At 39.3% G+C, this 18,214-nt stretch overlaps 2 protein-coding genes across 2 annotated transcripts; both read left to right on the forward strand.

Moving 5' to 3' along the window:
- Window positions 1–5,930: 5,930 nt before the first annotated feature.
- Window positions 5,931–13,666, forward strand: arl13a (ADP-ribosylation factor-like 13A). The gene is made up of 10 exons (XM_050042338.1): window positions 5,931–6,021; window positions 8,018–8,134; window positions 10,374–10,444; window positions 10,540–10,792; window positions 10,927–11,032; window positions 11,133–11,338; window positions 11,443–11,551; window positions 12,561–12,828; window positions 12,916–13,032; window positions 13,157–13,666. Exons 1-10 carry the CDS (start codon window positions 6,002–6,004, stop codon window positions 13,210–13,212), a joined length of 1,323 nt encoding a protein of 440 aa, XP_049898295.1. The 5' UTR covers window positions 5,931–6,001; the 3' UTR covers window positions 13,213–13,666.
- Window positions 13,667–15,625: 1,959 nt separating this feature from the next.
- Window positions 15,626–18,214, forward strand: tmem35 (transmembrane protein 35). The gene is made up of 2 exons (XM_050043057.1): window positions 15,626–15,810; window positions 16,766–18,214. Exons 1-2 carry the CDS (start codon window positions 15,691–15,693, stop codon window positions 17,129–17,131), a joined length of 486 nt encoding a protein of 161 aa, XP_049899014.1. The 5' UTR covers window positions 15,626–15,690; the 3' UTR covers window positions 17,132–18,214.

The raw sequence follows: 18,214 nt of genomic DNA on the forward strand, positions 1-18,214 counted from the left end.
AAATCATGAATATACTACACACATTACTAACCAAAGAGAGACATGATGGGGCATAATAAATAAAATTCCGTAAGTAAGCTGGAAGGAAAATGAATAAATAAAAAACTAAATAAGTAAATAAATTAAAAAATGTTTGAAATGAAATAAAATTAAACTTGCAATTGAGTCACATGCCCATCATATATCAAACCTATTCATCACAAACAATGTGTTGTTGTTGTTATATATATATATATATATATATATATATATATATATATATATATACACACTAGTACATCTCTAGTGTCCAGATACCTGCCCCACTTCAGGTGATATTTTTCTGTTTTGGCCATAAACAAAGTGTAGAGCATTGGTTAAAATATTCCACATTACAAGCAATTGATAAACTCTAAAGAAAGATACACTTACTGTTACACTAAATAAAAAGCTTAGAAACATACAGTATGGATTAAACTGAAAGGGAAAACACTACATTTTTATGTAAACAGAGCAGAACAGGGATGTGAATCTGCAATACAAATATTAGCCTACATACCATGTTCATGGAAACTAGGGAAGGAAAACACCGAATGATCTCACTGCATGTAGAAGAGGGAATAAAACCTGTTGGAAAAGAAACTGGAAATATGCTCACATTTATCTGGTGCATGGTTCGGCTATTTTGAGCAGCCCCACATGTGGTGTCTTGCCAGGTCACTTTGGCTTTGAGTATTACTACTGCACTGTAACTACGTCTACTACTACTACTGCTGTATGTCTAATACTACTACTTCTACTCAAAAGGCTTCTCAGTCCATTTAAAATAACGACAATAATCAGTTAAAAAATAAGGATCCACTGTGAATTGAGAGGAACTTGAAATTTTATTTGTACATGTCACTCTCCCTGGGCGTCTTGTGCCAAACTATCTGCTACTGATACAGTGACAACATGCACTGTAGTTTTATTACATCCAGTATTTGTCCCGTCCAAGTGGGAGCACAGTGGAGAGGGTGAGCAGAGAGAGATCAGTTTCTCTGCGCTTCCATTTTTAGTTTCCACCAGCAGGGAGGACTTGGCCTTGTTATGGTGACCTGCAGGCCTGCGACTGAAGCAGCCACACAAACAGGTGCAGCACACTTAAACACACACACACTGAATGAACTACTCAAACTGCACTCCATCTTCTCATTCACTTTTCACTCTGACAGTTCCTCATTATATCACTATTTGTTAAGGCCACAGGCTCATTAGAACAATTACGTTTTGCGACCCAGAACACAACCAGTTTGATGTTTGCTCAACTACTTATGCAAACAAGGACAGTCGGTTTGGAAGGGGCATGAGAAAGGCACAATCTGTGGTGGAGTAACATTTCCATTGCAAAACTTCTTGCTGCTTAGGTTTATGTCAACATGACCCGTCACCTTAAATGAACCTTTACAGAAAAACAATTTCAACTTCCAGTATGGTAGATGTAACTATGCAGCCACTTCCATTATATCTACAAAACAATTGTGTGTCTCCCCTGAACTGTGGTACAGTTTCACCACAGCTCACCCAAACATGCAAACCTGCAAACATGCAGACCTCTTCCTGTCTAATCAGATCTCATCAGTGGTCGGCAAACCTTCCAAGGCTTGTCATTACTAATGCATGTGTTTGTTGAAGCAGTGGTGTGGGTCAGTGACTTCAGACTGCAGAGGCTGTGCGGGGACAGGGGTAGAGGAAGACGGAAACCTCATTACTGGGCACCAGACATGTGCACAGTGTTACCAGCCAAGCAGGTCAGTGAAAGGGCACGCTGCTTGTCATTGTTTCAAATTCTTTACGAGAGTCATTTTCTGATTTTTAAAGGGATAGTTCAACATTTCGGGAAATATGCCTTTGCTTTCTTGCTGTAGCTAAGTTAGATGAGAAGATACCAGAAGCTACAGTCAGGAGATAGTTAGCTTAGCTTAGCTTAGTGTTGATGGAAACATCCCACAGAGCATAAAGTACCTTCACATTCTCTTGGTGCGTTCCATTTGCACTGGAAAGTTGGAATTTCCAAGTTCCCAATCAGAAATTTCAACTGGAACATCCAAACACAAAGTCAGATTTCCAACTCAGAAAGATGGTGGATGACCTCAAAATCCAATGTGGCTGCTTCACACATCAACAGTAGTGAAAGCTGTAGTAATATACTGTTTTCAAGCACGTTAGTCTCATTGCCGTTTCATTAAAACAGTCATACACACAATACTGTCCAACTTTTATCTGTGAGCATGTTGCTATTGTGAGTGTATGCCAAAAACACAGTGCAATGCATTGTAATCAACTGGTATTGCTAACAGCTAACCTGGCTAGAACCATGGACGTATTGAGAAAACTGGATACAGCATTGAAGGTGGGACCATGTTTATTCCTATGAAAGTTGCTCCTTGGAAGCCAAAAAAGCTCTGTTTTCATGGTATGAAATTACCCGGATTCCACATCATTGAGCCCACAGAATAAGTGCAGTAGAGATTTCTGCTCACTGAGCCAGCTACTTCCAGATTAGCGCTATGCTAACCTGAATGGGGATAAAATTATTCAATTTTGCAGCTCTTCTCAACTTCCAATAATTTACAGTTGTCTCTTTCCCAGTGTAAGTCTATACAAAGAAGTCTTGTTGGGCCCAAGTGCATCACGGAGCTGGTAAGCACATTACTATTACATGTGGAAACAGCCGGGGTAGCTGTTTCCCCCTGCCTCCGGCCTTTATGTTGAGCTAACTGGCTCATAGCTTCATATAAATGTATTCATTAATTAATTTTTTGTAACCACTTATCCTCTTAAGGGTCACAGGTTTGCTGGGGCCTGTCCCCGCTGACAATGGGCGGGATACACCCTATAAAGGTCTCCAGACTGTCACAGGGCTGACACATAGAGACAGACAAGCACTCACTCTCACATTCTCACCGATGGCAATTTAAAGTTACCAATAAACCTGCATGTCTTTGGACTGTGGGAGGAAGCCAGAGTACCCAGAGAAACTGGGAGAACATGCAAACTCCACACTGGAGGGCTCCAGCTGGCTGGCTAGTTTCAACCTTGAACCCTCTTGCTGTGAGGCAACAGTGCTAACCACTGCACCACCATCACCAGCTCCATATTTAGTACACAAATTTTGTTTAATCTTTATTTGTGTAGGGAAAATCTAAGTTAATTTGCGATGCCAATGCCTAGATGGGCCATTTAAAAAGCATAAAACTCAAGACAAAACACACAAGATGCGGTAGAATACAAAAACGCAACAATAAATACTGTATGTAAATTAAGAACACAAAACTCAGAGCCCAACAGGACAATACAGCAAAACAACAAAAGACACAGACTACAATACAATAAAACGCCAAAAACAAGAAGCAGCAGATTCTTCATTCATGACTGATTTCTCTTCAAAAACTGTTTCAAGTATTAATTTTCTTAACTCACTCTGGGCTATAGGCATAGGCATATAGGCATATTTCCTAAAATATCTAACTGTTCCTGTAATGTTAATTTATTACAGCAGAAGCAGTGAAGACGTCCAGCTGAAACCCAGATTGCAAAATCAGCAGTGGGGCATGTTTGCAATGTGGAGAACAGCAGCAGATGAGGGTGTGGTCCTTAGCTGCTGCTGTTTTTGCTGTGTCTGCGTACATGTGTGGGGGTGTTTGAGCGTGAGCGTGTGTGTGTGTGTGTGTGTGTGTGTGTGTCTATGTCAGTGTCAGCTGATGCACGGCTGTGGTCAGAGTCTGGGATGAGTCTACTCAGCAGAGAAGGGCAGAGTCTGATTGGACATTGGTTTAATGACATAATGAGATAAGGCCTGCACACAAACAATAACTGCAGGTCTCTGAAAGCTTTCACTGAACATTTCTTTTGCCTTACGTATAATTTCATTACATCTGCAGAAGCTTTGCTCCTCAGTCCGCTGTCTTTACATTTTCCTATATTAACATTAAGATATTAAATAATCAGTTCAGTAGATTGATGCATGGACAGGGCCTGCAAGTGAGAAATATGTATGTACAGCTTTAAGCAGACTGAGATCTAGCTGCAGCCATTCATCTTGTCAAGCATGTCAAGGACTTGAAAACAGAGCCATTATATTATTTACAGAGACTATGAGGTGCACAGCAGCCTCTAAAAATAGAGCCTGTGAATATGAGGCCATCTAGTGGCCAATGCTGCATTACAGCATGAGTTGGACTGACTAATGACTGTATTAATACTATTATGTAATGTGGTGATCCTCTATAAGTGTTAGTGAGCTGCTGATGCACCTGAACATTAATATTTACATTCAGGTATTGATTTAAAGGAATAGGTGAAGGATTTAGGGGCATCTAGCAGATTGCAACCAACTGAAACTTCTCCTGTGTGCTAAGCGTGTAGAAGAACTACGGTGGTGGATGCAAAGACAATAAGATACAAAGGGCCTTGTCTACAGCCGGTGTTTGGTTTGTTCGTTATGGTTCACTGTAAAAACAACATGGCGGACTCCATGGAAGAGGATTCCCTCGTCTCAGCCAGGTAACAAAAACGCAATGATTCTTAGTTTCAGGTAATTATAAACTAGCAAAGATAAAAAATTCTGGTTTAGGTAAGTTGGATGAGTCAGAAATAGGCTAGCAACTGAGCATTTTCTTAGTGCCATGAGAAAAAAACAGGACTTTAGCCTGTGCAGAAAGCCCACTGTGAACTTAAATTTCATTGCAAGATAGTCAGTGTGTTTAAAATTTGCACTTTTGTCCAAACAGATTCCCTAGTATTTATAATTATCAACAGACTGAATGGAGACACTATCAAGAGTATTGATGGAGAGGGTTGGAGGGCTTTGCTCAGGGGAGAAAGTTATAAATTTAAGTTTTGGCTGAGTTTAAAATTCCATTTATTTATATTCCATTTTTGCCAACAGATGCCTCTAAATCGTAGAAACTGGACCTTTAAATTAAAATTGTATTTATTTGTGTATAAAATCTGCTGGTATAAAAACCTTGACTTTCCTTTTTAAATGTGTTTTCAGCTTAAGTATAATCTTGTTGTATCCATACTGAGTAATATTTTATCAATTCATTTATTTACTTTTAGTTGTTAGACAGGACCTGAATATGCCTGTATTTACCCTCAGCCTGAAATGCTCTGATTTAGTGCATGTCTTTGTTAGCCCGACTCCTGAAAAGCAAAGTCTGCTCTGAATAGTCACTGTTTCCGGGTCTTCCACAGCTGCGCTCTCGGTGTCTTTGCACTGTCATTGGGACATGACTGTAATGGCACTGAAGCAGCTTTTTCTACCTTTAAAAAGTATAGTTGTGACATAACAACGTCACAAAAGTCCTGACGGCTCATTTAAAAACACGTTTCTGAATATGGACTGTGTGCATTTCTCTGTGGATTAAGCATTTTGATAGTTTCACAGTATTTATATGGGACCTATACCTGTTTTGTAATACATAAATAAGCACATATTGGTAAAGTACACACCCACCCATAAATATTTGTATAAACACAGTAACATGTTATTTAGCTACACTCTGTATAAATATCATTTGTAACTCAATCAAGATGTACCTCACAATATAAAAGTAGGTCTATATAAAAGTTTAGTTCCATTTATACCTGTCTCACATACATAGTGTGACACCACCTGGCCATCACCGTGGTTATGATGTCATTGTCTCCATTAATGTTGTGCAGCCTAAATCTGTCCAAACGCTCTGCATGATGCCACTCTCAGGAGATCGCAGCACCACGTCACAGATCACACCATGAGACACGTCTTGTTGTCCTGGACGGGTATATGCACCTTTGTTAGTTCTTAAAGAAGAACCACGTCATCCAATGGGATTGCCAATCGGCTCAGACGACTCAGGGATTGGTTGAGGTTTCAATACAACGTATCCCAGGTTGTTCCTCCCACATGGGGTGACTAAAGGCTTAGTGTGAGCCTGATTAGTTCTGTGGCCAGTGGATACACGATGTTAGAAGGGACGAGCACCCAAACAAATGCATGGACATAGACTTACTTCTGTAAGTATTCTTTAAATTTCTCCTGGCTTATTAAAATTAGCAAAACCTCTCACCTGTTACCTGTGATTTAGGCTTCAGGTACTGGTAGTTTAATATTCACTGGGTTTGAAATGGTTTCCTCTGATTTACTGGATTTCATGTGTACTGTTCACTCATTGTCAGCGTGAATTTAAACTGGTGCACTGTTGTGCATGTTGTTTTTTAGACATTGTTATAGATAAATTACAAATTAGAGTGTTTATATCAGTGAGAAAAATATAAAGGAATCTTCTGTAGGTTGACTGTAGATTTATTATTGGGATTTGTATTACACATAACTGGGTATTCTTTATGCTTAATATTCCAGTTTCTTATTTTAGTCATGCTTTCTGATATCAATACAATCAACATATATATTAATCTAAACATATTTACAAAGCATGAGCCAGATTCAAACATTTAATTTGAACCGAAAACATTTCAGTATCCAGTATTTGTTGAAATAAACATAATTATTAAAATCATACAACTTAAAATGATATTTTGGAATATACATTACATATTTTTTTAAAGTCTCTACAAAGAGCAAACACATAAATCTTTAACACTCACACTGTAATTATCAAATATCCTCCAATTTCAGCTTCTTAATAAGACTGCTTCTTTTATTTGTCATATATGACAGTAAATTGAATATCTTTGGGTTTTGGACTTGTTGATGTTTCCATTTATCTTAAAGACTCAACTATTGCTCAGATTGTCTGTGAAAACATGGAAAACATCATCACTGACACTACACAGTGATGGATATGACTTCACTGTCTTTTACAGCCAAAACAAATATGGGTCAGGTTGTTAACAACATGGTAAAAGCAGGCCGTTCTAAACTGGCTTTAGCAGATTACACAGTCTCAACAGATGCACTGGACAAAGGACTGAAAGATCTGCCGGTGTTTTTTTTTAGCACATGGCCTGACTACCTCAGAAACCTGCTGTGTGTGTGTGTATTACAAGATTTTAGAGGCCCAGTCATACTTCCCTACACATGGCAGAGAGTTTTTACTGGGCTCACATGTGTGATCCACTTGTGGTACAATTGTCTGAGGAGAAACACTTTTTTTTAATTAAAATGAAGGTAAAAGAATTAAATAATGAATTAATAATTTACGAAATACATAATAAATTAAAGGTCCAGTGTATAGGATTTAGGGGCATCTATTGGCAGAAACGGAATATAAAGAGATAATAAATGGAGTTTTAAACTCAACCAAAACTTAAATTATGACTGAAAAGATAAAGGTTGCAGCTCTCTCCATCAATACTCTTGATGGTGTCTCCATTCAATCTGATGATAATTATACATACTGAGGAATTTGGTTGGACAACAAACTAAATATTAAACACACAAGTACCTTGTACCAGCATAGAGGCTTGCAAAACAAATCTGTTCTACTATGGTTCCTGTACCTGGAACGATCTGCATGCAAAGCTCAAACTGGAGGCCCTTATCTCCTTAAATAATTTTAAAATTAGAATAAAGGAAATGGTCACAGCTAGCTGCTTCAATTAACTAACAAATTCTAGATGAAATATTGCTGCCTCAATTATGCACTGTATTATAATGTATTTTGATATACCTGTTGTCGCTGTTGTTGGATGCTGCTATTTGACCTTGTTTTAGCTAGGTCTCACTTGCAAAAGAGGTTTTTAATCTCAATGTGACTTCCTAATTAAATAAAGGTTATATATAATATTCATAACTATGTTCTCTGAGAGTAAAAGAATGTTACTACAGCTAATACAGATTGCTAATACAGCTAGATTTTGTTGAGGTAGAGAGAGACACTTGGCAGTCAAAGCATCGCCTGGATGTCTGACCATCTGTAAAAGTCTCCTAAACCCACAGGTGACACAAAGCATCTTTGTGTTGGACCTGGCCATGACCTCGATGACTCAACCAACCAGCCTTGTTTGTGTGAGTGTGTGTGTCATACTAAGGTTAAGCATCTGTTTGCAGCTATCAGTTCCAGAGAAGATGGTGGCCGCTGTGCTCACCTTGCTCACCTCATGTAAACATGTTCAACCTGATGAGCAACTGCTGTACCTGGGTCGCCAAAATACAGGAGCCAATCAGGTAACTAATAGAACATTTGTTAACTAATGACAGTTAAAAGTATGATAAGTCTCCAAAAATTTGGTCAGTAATGCAAGTGCCGCATTTGGCAAAACTACGGTCTTCCAAAGAATAAAGAAAACAAGTGTTTAATCAGCTTAATCAGGACGTTAAAGGTAGGATCTGGAGGATTTTCAAACAAAACAAAATATAGACATATACAAATGAAATCCTGCTTAATCATCACCTATGGGCTTCTACTCATGTGTGGTGGTTACTCTGTTTGCAGAGCTCCTGCCCTTTAACTGTATTTTGATGTTTTTGTGAGCTCGGACCGCTTCTGGGTGGAGATTTCCCCAGCCAATGAGAGAGCGCGGGTGCCGTGCCCGAGCGTGTCCGAGCGTGCACCAGCGCGAGCCTTGCCTGAACCTCTTCTGTGAAGCCTTCTTCCGTACCTCCGGGCTCCATACACCCGGGAGAGTTGAGCCTGATAGGAGGGGCCAAATTTGAATGTGTGTTTACAAACAGCAACTGGAAAATCCTCCAGACCCTACCTTTAAACCTCTTAGATTCACCACATTTGGCCAGATAAAATCCTCATGTTGCTGGGCTCATAGAAACTGATTTGAAAATGACCTTTTTTTCCCTTAATAATATGAATTTGCATGTAGGGCTGTGTATTGGGAAGAATCTGATGATACAATACGTATAACAATAAAGGGGTTACAATTCAATTAATCCAACTGCCAAAAAAAGTTCGAATTGTATGAAGTGTTGGGCAAGCTAATTTGAAAAGGTAGTGAGCTAAGCTACCAGTTACTCTCCATCAAAATAAAGTTTCATTACATTGAAGCTATCCCCAGAGAAATGTAGCAAGCTAAGCTACGAGAAAATGGCAAAAGTAACTTCATGTCAAATCATTGTTTACTCAGTAAAGAAAAAATGTCAGCCAAACAAATACGCAGGCAAAAAATGTTCAGTTGAACTGTTTATTATAAGGGGCAAGACACATTAGAGATGTGTCCAGAAGTGCAGTGTAGCCAGTCTGAGGCAGAGTAGGGCAGGTCTTGCCAAGAAAAGCCAGCAAAGCAGCAAGCATAACAAACTAAAGGATTAGTATGTGATGTCATGCATACGTGCTTCCCTTGTTTACATGTCTGTGTGGCACTGGCGTCAGTCACATTACTTATCCTTAGTTTTGTTATCCTCACTTTTATCCAGAATCAGCTGCGCTTCAGGGCTTTTCCTGGGAAAAATAGCTTGTAACTTTTGTGGACACTACTGCACTACTCGGTCAATTAATTAACTTCGCTACTGAAAACCTATTTGACTCAGAAAGTAGTGACGTTACCACCATGCTACTGAGAATACAGTCAAATTCGCTACTTGAAGTGATGCTACTGCCCAACACTGATTGTATGTTTCTGCAAACCATGGATATGTTACATTTGTACATTATTTTGTAGCAGACATGTTGAAACTTTGTGTTTCTCAACAACGCTGTGGTGAAGGTGTGAGCAGGTTCAGGGATAAAAAAAACACTTGGTTATAGTTAGGAAAAGATCATTCCCATATTTAGGGCCACAAATGCCACTGGGAAACACCACAAAGGTTCGCCAAAAACAACCAGTGTTGCTGGTTTCGAACAGTCATCTGCAGTGGTTGGCAGCTTGGATGGTGTCTTGCCTATGTGACACACTATCCACCATCCCCTCCACCTCCAGATGAGAAAAGTCAGCCTGTATATAACTTGATATGACTTGTATGAAATATGCTAATGTAACATATTCATGGTTTACAGAAATGTATAATGCAATCATTTTCCTCTGGCAACTGGGCTGGATTCAATATATTGCAATACTGTAATTGTAATATTAGGTATACTGTAAATGCTAGCAGTGCACCCTTTGCTTCATAGGCCTGTTTTCTTTGTGTTTATCCTACCGCCATGTTGTTACATCGTGGAAGAGTCAGATGGCTTAAGATAGATTACAACACTATCTAGGTGTCGGGGGGTTAAACACAACACAAAATGAACTACTGCCACAAATCTTTGCAAGAGTCAGCACAGTATTACAAAATATAACATCGTGATACTCAAGTGTATTGATATTCTCTTACATTCCTATCTGCATGTCATGGACACTTCATTGATGCCACCTGATAAGATGTCCAGTTACTGCTTTAATGTACAGCTGTCAGTTAAAGCTACATGGTGCTCTTTTAAGTGAAACTTTACATGACCTGTACCTCTTTGCAGGAAAGTGACCATTCTGGTGGTTGGTCTTGACAAAGCAGGAAAAACATCCTCCATCAGAGGGATGTTAAGAGGTAATTCAACAGTGACTTTAAGACAAATTAATTTCTAAAAGTGCTTTAAAACACAACGAATGATCTACCTGTGTTTTACCTCCTGTCCTTTTCAGTCCCCCATGGTGTGGAAGCAGGACCCACCCAAGGCTGCGTCAGAAATGAGCTGAGAGTGGAGAACTACCTGGTCTCCTTGCTGGACGTTGGGGGATCAGCAGAGTCGAGAGGAGCCTGGAGGGAGCTCTGTGGAGAGGCCCATGGGATCATCTTTGTGGTGGACTCCAGTGACAGGCTGAGGATAAAGGAGGTCAAGGAGGTGCTTGCTGACCTGCTGAAGCAACCGAGAGTGGCAGGAAAACCCATTTTAGTGTAATTATACTTAACTTTATACATAAATTACAAGTGTGATTTAACCTCATGTGTAGTGTAAACAGTGCCCCCTTGTGACTGATGAGGGAAATACTGAAATAACTCCACTGGGTAACTGAGACTTTTTTTTTCAGGCTGGCTAACAAACAGGACAAAATGAACGCTTTGCTGGGAAGTGAGCTGATTGAGATTCTATCACTGGAGAGGCTGGTCAACCAGAGCCGCTCTCTGTGCCATATTGTAAGTGTTAACGTTCACAAACACAAACAAAAGCAATATCTTGGAAGTATTGAAACAGACTATGGATGACAGACAAACCTTTTTGTCCTCACCCTCTCAGGAGCCTTGTTCAGCCTTAATGGACCTGCGACGCTGGTCGGACAGAAAGACTCTACGAGGCCTTCGCTGGTTGCTGCGTGCTGTTTGTCTAGATTACCCTGAGCTGTGCACACGTGTCGCGCAGGACAGCAAGAGGCCTCTGGAACCAAGAGAGCGGGAAAAGGCCTGGAAAAGTGAGAAAGTTCGCAAAAAAACCAAAGTGGAAAGGTAAGAGAGGTCAAACATTATAAATACTGTACAGCTCAACATAAACTCAGTGCATGGTATGTTACTTAATCTGAGCTTTTATGTTAAATGTTTTCTCACCTCAGAATGCGATCCAGCAAGTCAGATCTCCGCCAGGTTCATCGGCCAAAAGAAAAGGAGAAAAAGACGAAGAGTGAAGGAAAGCTGCAACCCATTCGTAACATGCTGCAAAAGGTCAGGAAATTATCTTTCTCCCTTTTTAAAAACTACACTTAGCGACCACTTTATTACAAAACACTTGTAAAAATATAACACTATTTCTAACGCTTTTACAAATATTAGCGGGGAAGAAAATTAGAAACACATTTCAATACAGCTATATGCTTGAATGAACTTCGGCTTCTTCAAATGTCTTGTTTTGTCCAACCAACAGTCTTAAACCCAAAGATATTCAGTTTACAGTCACAATGGACTCACAAAACAATTCAAAACAAAACAAAAAACAGCAAACATTCACATTTGAGAAACTGCAACCAGAGAATTTGGGCATTTTTCTTAAACAAACAAACAAAAAGATGAATTTGATATTGCTTGACTAACCAATTAATCATTGCAGCTCTCCTCCTAAAAAATCATTAACTATACTTTTGCAATATTTTGCATGGCAGTATTGTATCAATGCACGGATCCCAAGTGTCAATTTATTGAATTATAGACATTATTAATATTGCAAAGACAAATTAATCTTTTTGTAGCCTACTAGAATAATAACATCAGCTGCTTTTTCAGTCCACTAGACACATTTTGCTTCAATAAAAAGGACTGAAGTGAGACAAACCGACTGAAAACTTAATCTTAACAAATAAAAAACAGATGGTGACAAAGTTTTCCTTTGGGGACATAATTTGCAGTTAAATAAAAGGTAATAAACTGCAATATCTTGCAATATATGTCATCATAATACTCGTCATATCATTACAATTTTTAAATTGCAGTAATATAGTTTATGATGTAAGTATCATGATGATATCATATCATTAGGCCTCTGATGATGTCCACCCCTAATACTCACCCTTTCCTTAAACTAGGTCTGTATCTCAACCTCTTTGCTGGAATGGTGGCATTTGTCACCTTAATTTTGTATTTGATTGTCATAACTGTGAAGTCCTCTTTAATAACATGACATCAAATTATGTTACAATACTGAAATGGTGAATTAAACTCTCAAGTGTTTTATTCACAGGAAACCACTCTGAAAAAGACACTGAAGACAAAGAAGAAGAAGAAGCCTGTTAAGACCAAAGAGGAAGAAGAAGATCAAGGAAATGAACAGGAGGAGGAAGAGGAGGGCGACAGTCCTGAGGGAGAGCAAGAAAACTCTGTTCAAAGAGAGAAAGCCAGCAGTGCCCTGATCCCACCGAAAAAAGTCAAACCAAAGCGAAAAACGAAGGTGAAAGAAGAGAGCGCGGACATGCCAGAATCACCAGACAATGACGAGAAGCCGCTCAAAGGTTGATAATGGTTATTAACGACCTATATGTTTTGTTTTTTGGCTGTCTAAGAATGGAAATCTAACATTTATTTTATCTTATGTCTAGCTAAAGGGGAAACGAAGAAGAAGAAAAGAGTTGTCAAAGTGAAAAGAAAGAACAAGATCAACACAGAGGAGATGTCTGGAGCTTACTCTCAACCTGTGGACCTGTCTGCAACCTTTGGTGAGCCTCATCCACTTCTCCCATCTCCAAATCAAATGCAGTAACACTTTGGACACTGAAATGAAATGAAATGAAATGGAAGCTTTAAATTTTAAAAAAAAAAGATGACCCTGTCTCCTGATAGATCTTTACCGAAAAGCAATACTGGCTCTGAAGGAACGTCAGGATCAGGGACAGTGAGGCTGAGTCCTGCGACCTGAGTGTGAGGACGTGGTCCATGGCAGTAGGACACAGTCACACTACATCACTTCAAAGACAGATACACAGATTCTTGTTATGTCTTTATTACTTTCCATAGACCTAAGACCTGATCTCTGAACCTTTGGAGTGAAATTGTAAATTCCACTGTGTAGTGAAGGGCAGGTCTGCATAATCATGTAATGGTAGAAACATTAATAATACAAAATTTGAAAAAAAGATTAAAGATAAATGTATTAATGACAATGTATAAATTAAAGAAAAGTCAAAGATAAAATTGTGTAACTGGCCAAAATGTGAACAGAGGTTTTGTTTGTGTAAATCTATGAAGTTTTGATTGTAAGGAAAACATGATTTTTGAACTGTATTTTTTTTTATGGGTTTTGAACACTTTCCAGATATTGACAGAGCACTGAGTATGGGGCATTGTTGATAATAAAAATAAACATTTTATCACTACTTGCACGGCATATTTATTGTGTACTGTTTACATTACAACAGCAGCTTCAGCAAACAATGTACTTGTGCTCAAAGTTATTAAGATTTAAGAATCTAACAGACGACAGACGAAGAACCAGATTGTTTATCTAAATGTTCGAGCTGGGTTCTGTTGTTTCCCCACTTTCTGTCATTTTATAATTATTCTGTCCGATCTGATGTACCAGTAATCTTGACCATCTTTCACAATCCACAGTCCGTTTCCTATATCTGGAGAAAATTCAGTACTTACCAGATGGCACAACAGATTTGATTCTGAGCGCTGCAGCTTCTGGCTTTGGCAGTTGTTCAGCTTTGTCAGTATTGACTGTACTGTCCTCGACTTAAACAATGACAAAAATGTTAAATTGCCTAAAGATATACACAACTTCTGTGGTTTGCTGAGAAATAATAACCTTTTCTTGCAAATCCACTGTGGCAAATATTTGTGTTTAAATGTCTGCATTACTCACTGGAGAATTTGTGACCTTATTTTTCCAGTATGTAAGATATTTACACCACCTTTTATATAACTAAAATCTAGATTAATATTGAAATATTCCTACTTGAACCGAAAGTTTAACATGTTGTTTTTACAATGGATGCCTCAGACACATATGCCAGAGCTTCTTGCCAAACAAAATCTCCAATTGTCAACTGTACAAGAAAACATGTAGCCTGAGCATCAGTAATAGTTATAATAATAGTAATTAAAGTTTTGTCTGCTACCTGCCACAAAGCAACACAACTGAACGTCATCTAAAGTCTGTATTTGGTCAAAAAATTACTGATGCTCTTCATCAATGCCTGAGTGCCATTTTAACATCACATTTTGCCACCCCATTGCATCCCTGTGTGCACTGCAATACACCCATAAAGCTAGCATTAAGTCAGCTAACTAAGCTAAATAACACAATACCACAGCTAGAATCGAAAAAAGAATTTTTGGTTGACTATTCACCATGTCAGTGGGGTGCTGCAAAAGCTGAGGCCAACTCAACTTTAATTTGTAGCCTGTTCAAAGCTGCAAATGTACCGCTAGCAGCTGGTTAGCTTACCTTAGCATAAAAACTGAACAGGGTATTTATAGTTTTAAGGTCAGTTGTCTGAGGGACTATTTCTTTCCAAGGCATAGTGACTATTGTTCTTCATCAACATCTGAGTGCCTTTTTATCATCACAGTCATTTCACCACCCCATTGCATCCCTGTGTGCACTGCAGTATGCTCATAGAGCTAGCATTAAGTCAGCTAACTAAGCTAAACAACACAGTACCACAGATAAAATCAAAAACTTATGAATGGCTGATGCTTCACTGTGTCATTGGGGTGCTGAAAAAAGCTGAGGCCAACTCAAATTTAATTTGTTCAAAGCTGCAAGTGTACCAAAACCAATCAAGCAAATGTTACTGCTAGCAGCTTGCTAGCTTAACTTAGCATAAAAACTGAACAATGTAAACCGGTGGCTTAGCTGAAAAATAACAAAATACACCTACCAGCACCTGTAAAGGTTTCTAGTTAATATGATTCATCTAAAAATTCTGATTTGAAAATAGAAATTTGTAGTTTTAAGGTTAGTTGTCTGAGGGACTATTTCTTTCCAGGGCATAATGACTTCCTGGAGTCTTTGCTGGTTGCCTGGCAACCTCAATGTAACGATAGTGATCCTCCAACTGGAAGAAACAAATTCAGAGAAGACTTGTCCTGTTTAAGTTAACTAAAATGGCCTGCTACTATTGTCAGGTTCGTGCTATGAATAAGTAAAGGGGTAATAAAAGTGAGATGCTGTGTTTTGAGTTGTGGGTGAGCTTCTGTCAGGCTGCACTTGTCCTCATCTCCTGGATGCGGAGCAGAGAGGGGACCCGCGCGTCGCCATCTTTGTCGTCCACCCAGAAGCCCATCCCCCTGGTGCATCTTCACCGGGAAACCATCCGACTCTCATTCAATTCAGTGGGAAGCGCCTGCTGCACGCACGGTGGCGAAAGATGGCCTCACCAAGGACAATTACTATCGTAGCCCTTTCTTTTGCTTTGGGGTTATTTTTCGTGTTTATGGGGACCATTAAGCTCACCCCGAGACTAAGCAAAGACGCATACAGTGAAATGGTGAGTAAATCTTCACGATAAACTGACGGTATCTGTGGGGGGAACGTTAAAGGCCATTGTTCTGTGCTGGCTACAGACGCGAAAGGCTCTCAGGCTCGAATAATGTGAGGGGATGCTGACCTAAATAGTAAAAGATACGGAAAATGAATGCTTTATATGTTAGCTTACTCTTAAAATCTGCCCCTATGAAGCATCAGTTAATTTCACAGAGGAGATTCATGTATGTAAAATGGTGAGACCTGCTGTATGTGTGGTTATTGCCTGCTGTATGTGTGGTTATTGCCTGTAACGTTAGTAACACAGTTAGCACATAGGCTAGGCCTGTGTGATAAAGATAAACCTTTAAATATTTCTGTGTCAACATGGGTAACATACATGAATCGGTATAGATAAATAGAACAACCATTAGCTAGTAAACGCTGAAATGGGGGGTCAGCAATGAATAGCAGAATGCACCGTATTAATCACGCTACATGCTATAATTTAGCTGAACCATGCAAACCTACATGCAGATTTTAAAGTGATATCTTGCTCTTTACAGAATATTAAATACAGTTTAGCTGCTAAGTGTCTCGTTTAATATAAAGAGCAACAGCTAAAGAGCAATGGCGGCGGATTCCAGCAATTTCTATGAGATGCACCTGCCGGGGCTGATGTTGAAATGCCCTGTATGGAAGATGATAGCTGGTATGTATTTAGGCATCATGCAAAATCCAAACTGCTATGCTCACGTTATTTTCTTGTCATAATTGTACATGCATAAATGTTTTCTTAGGCCAGGAAGCTGAGATTAATTGTGCAACCATGGTGATGTAATAAAAGCATGTGAATTTAAACACTTGGTGACCTTACATGGTCCCTCAACGGCCTCACTCAAAGATATCAGTGGGAGTTTGTGCGACTGAAGTTAAATGTTAGATGCGTTTAAAAAGATCTTTGTGCTTTATCCTTTCAGAAAAGGGCATACAAGAGCTATGCCAAGGCACTGCCAGGCCTGAAAAAGATTGGCATCAGCTCAGTCCTGCTTCGTAAGATCATTGGCTCTCTGGAGGTGGGCTGTGGTGTGGTGCTCACCCTCGTACCGGGCAGGCCGAAGGATGTGGCCAACTTCCTGCTGTTGCTGGTCATGCTTGCCGTCCTATTCTTCCACCAGCTAGTAGGAGACCCCCTGAAACGGTACGCCCACGCTCTAGTCTTTGGTATTCTGCTCACCTGCCGACTGCTTATTGCCCGCCAGAGTGACGACCGGCCGGAGAGAGAGGACAGCAGAGAGGAACAGCACATCAATGACCAGGAAAAGAACAAGGTCAAGCAGTCTTAAGATCCTCTCCTACTTTCGTCCAAGCCACAACGAAGGGAACCTGGTGCGCCCCTATGGATTGTAGTAATTCAAATTTTGAAGGAATCAGTCACTTCCAGTAATAACACCCCTCACACCGTGTCCCGTCCCATCCAGCTGGCTGACTGATGACTCTCACCTACTCCACTGCACTCTTACTGTGAGACTGAGAACTCCTGATCCTGGTACATCCTCCACATAACCGTGGACAATCATATCTGTGGAAACTCTCATGAGCTCTGCTCGTTGTCTGAATAGTGAATCCATTTTTCCCTATTTATTTCAGTCCAACACTGTGCTAAATGTGTTTGTGTTTTTAATCAAGTGTGAACTTCATTTATGTTACAAGTTGATTTGAGAATGCTGTTTTTCATGAAGGAATCTTTGTAGCTTGATTTTCTAATTTGTTTTTATACTGTAGGTAGGAGAGACTGATGATTTATGAAATTCAGTAGTTCTAGCATGTTTCATCTGGTCAAGAGTACAGAACATGAACCAAAATAAGCACTTTTGAAACAATTTTGTACAAATTATACATCAACAAGTATTGCATATCGACATCTTATTTTGGTTCAGTGTTACCAGAAGGCAGTTTTGGAAAGGAAAAAAAATGTATAAACCCTTGTTCATTTTTCATCTCAGTACATTTTTGTAGAGGTATGCATGAAATCCTTCCTCCCAGAGTAAAAGAAGCTGAATACCCCCTTTCTCCTTTCAGTTCAGTTATCACAGTGAAGTTGTGTAGCTGGAAAGTACAGCAGTTGCTGCCTCAGGTGTCTGCTTCTAGCTTGTACAGCAGAACATAACCAAATAAAAAAAAAAGTCCTTTTGCCTGTTAAAAATTTTACCTTTTGTAATTCACATTTGAAGCCTAAAACGTATTCACTGTCTCTTCAAGATTCTGATGATCTGTTTGGTTTTATTTTTTCTCTCTAAAGATATAAAACGCATTCCTATTACAGTTCTGCGAAGGGGATTCGATTGAAAACCCTGTTGGTTAGTTTTAAGATTCACAATATTTCTGTAAATGATATACTTAAAATAAAGAATTGGAGGTGAGACTGA

The sequence above is a fragment of the Epinephelus moara genome, chromosome 4 (assembly GCF_006386435.1).
Source record: "Epinephelus moara isolate mb chromosome 4, YSFRI_EMoa_1.0, whole genome shotgun sequence".
NCBI classification, from domain to species: Eukaryota; Metazoa; Chordata; class Actinopteri; order Perciformes; family Serranidae; genus Epinephelus; species Epinephelus moara.

What these genes read in the sequence shown, in the direction of transcription:
- arl13a (XM_050042338.1), top strand. Translation starts at nt 6,002, where the DNA reads ATGGACATAGACTTACTTCT. An exon ending in CATCAGAGGGATGTTAAGAG is followed by an intron (nt 10,445 to 10,539) that starts GTAATTCAACAG and finishes TGTCCTTTTCAG; the next exon opens with TCCCCCATGGTGTGGAAGCA. An exon ending in GCCGCTCTCTGTGCCATATT is followed by an intron (nt 11,033 to 11,132) that starts GTAAGTGTTAAC and finishes TCACCCTCTCAG; the next exon opens with GAGCCTTGTTCAGCCTTAAT.
- tmem35 (XM_050043057.1), top strand. Translation starts at nt 15,691, where the DNA reads ATGGCCTCACCAAGGACAATTACTATCGTAGCCCTTTCTTTTGCTTTG. An exon ending in AAGACGCATACAGTGAAATG is followed by an intron (nt 15,811 to 16,765) that starts GTGAGTAAATCT and finishes TTATCCTTTCAG; the next exon opens with AAAAGGGCATACAAGAGCTA.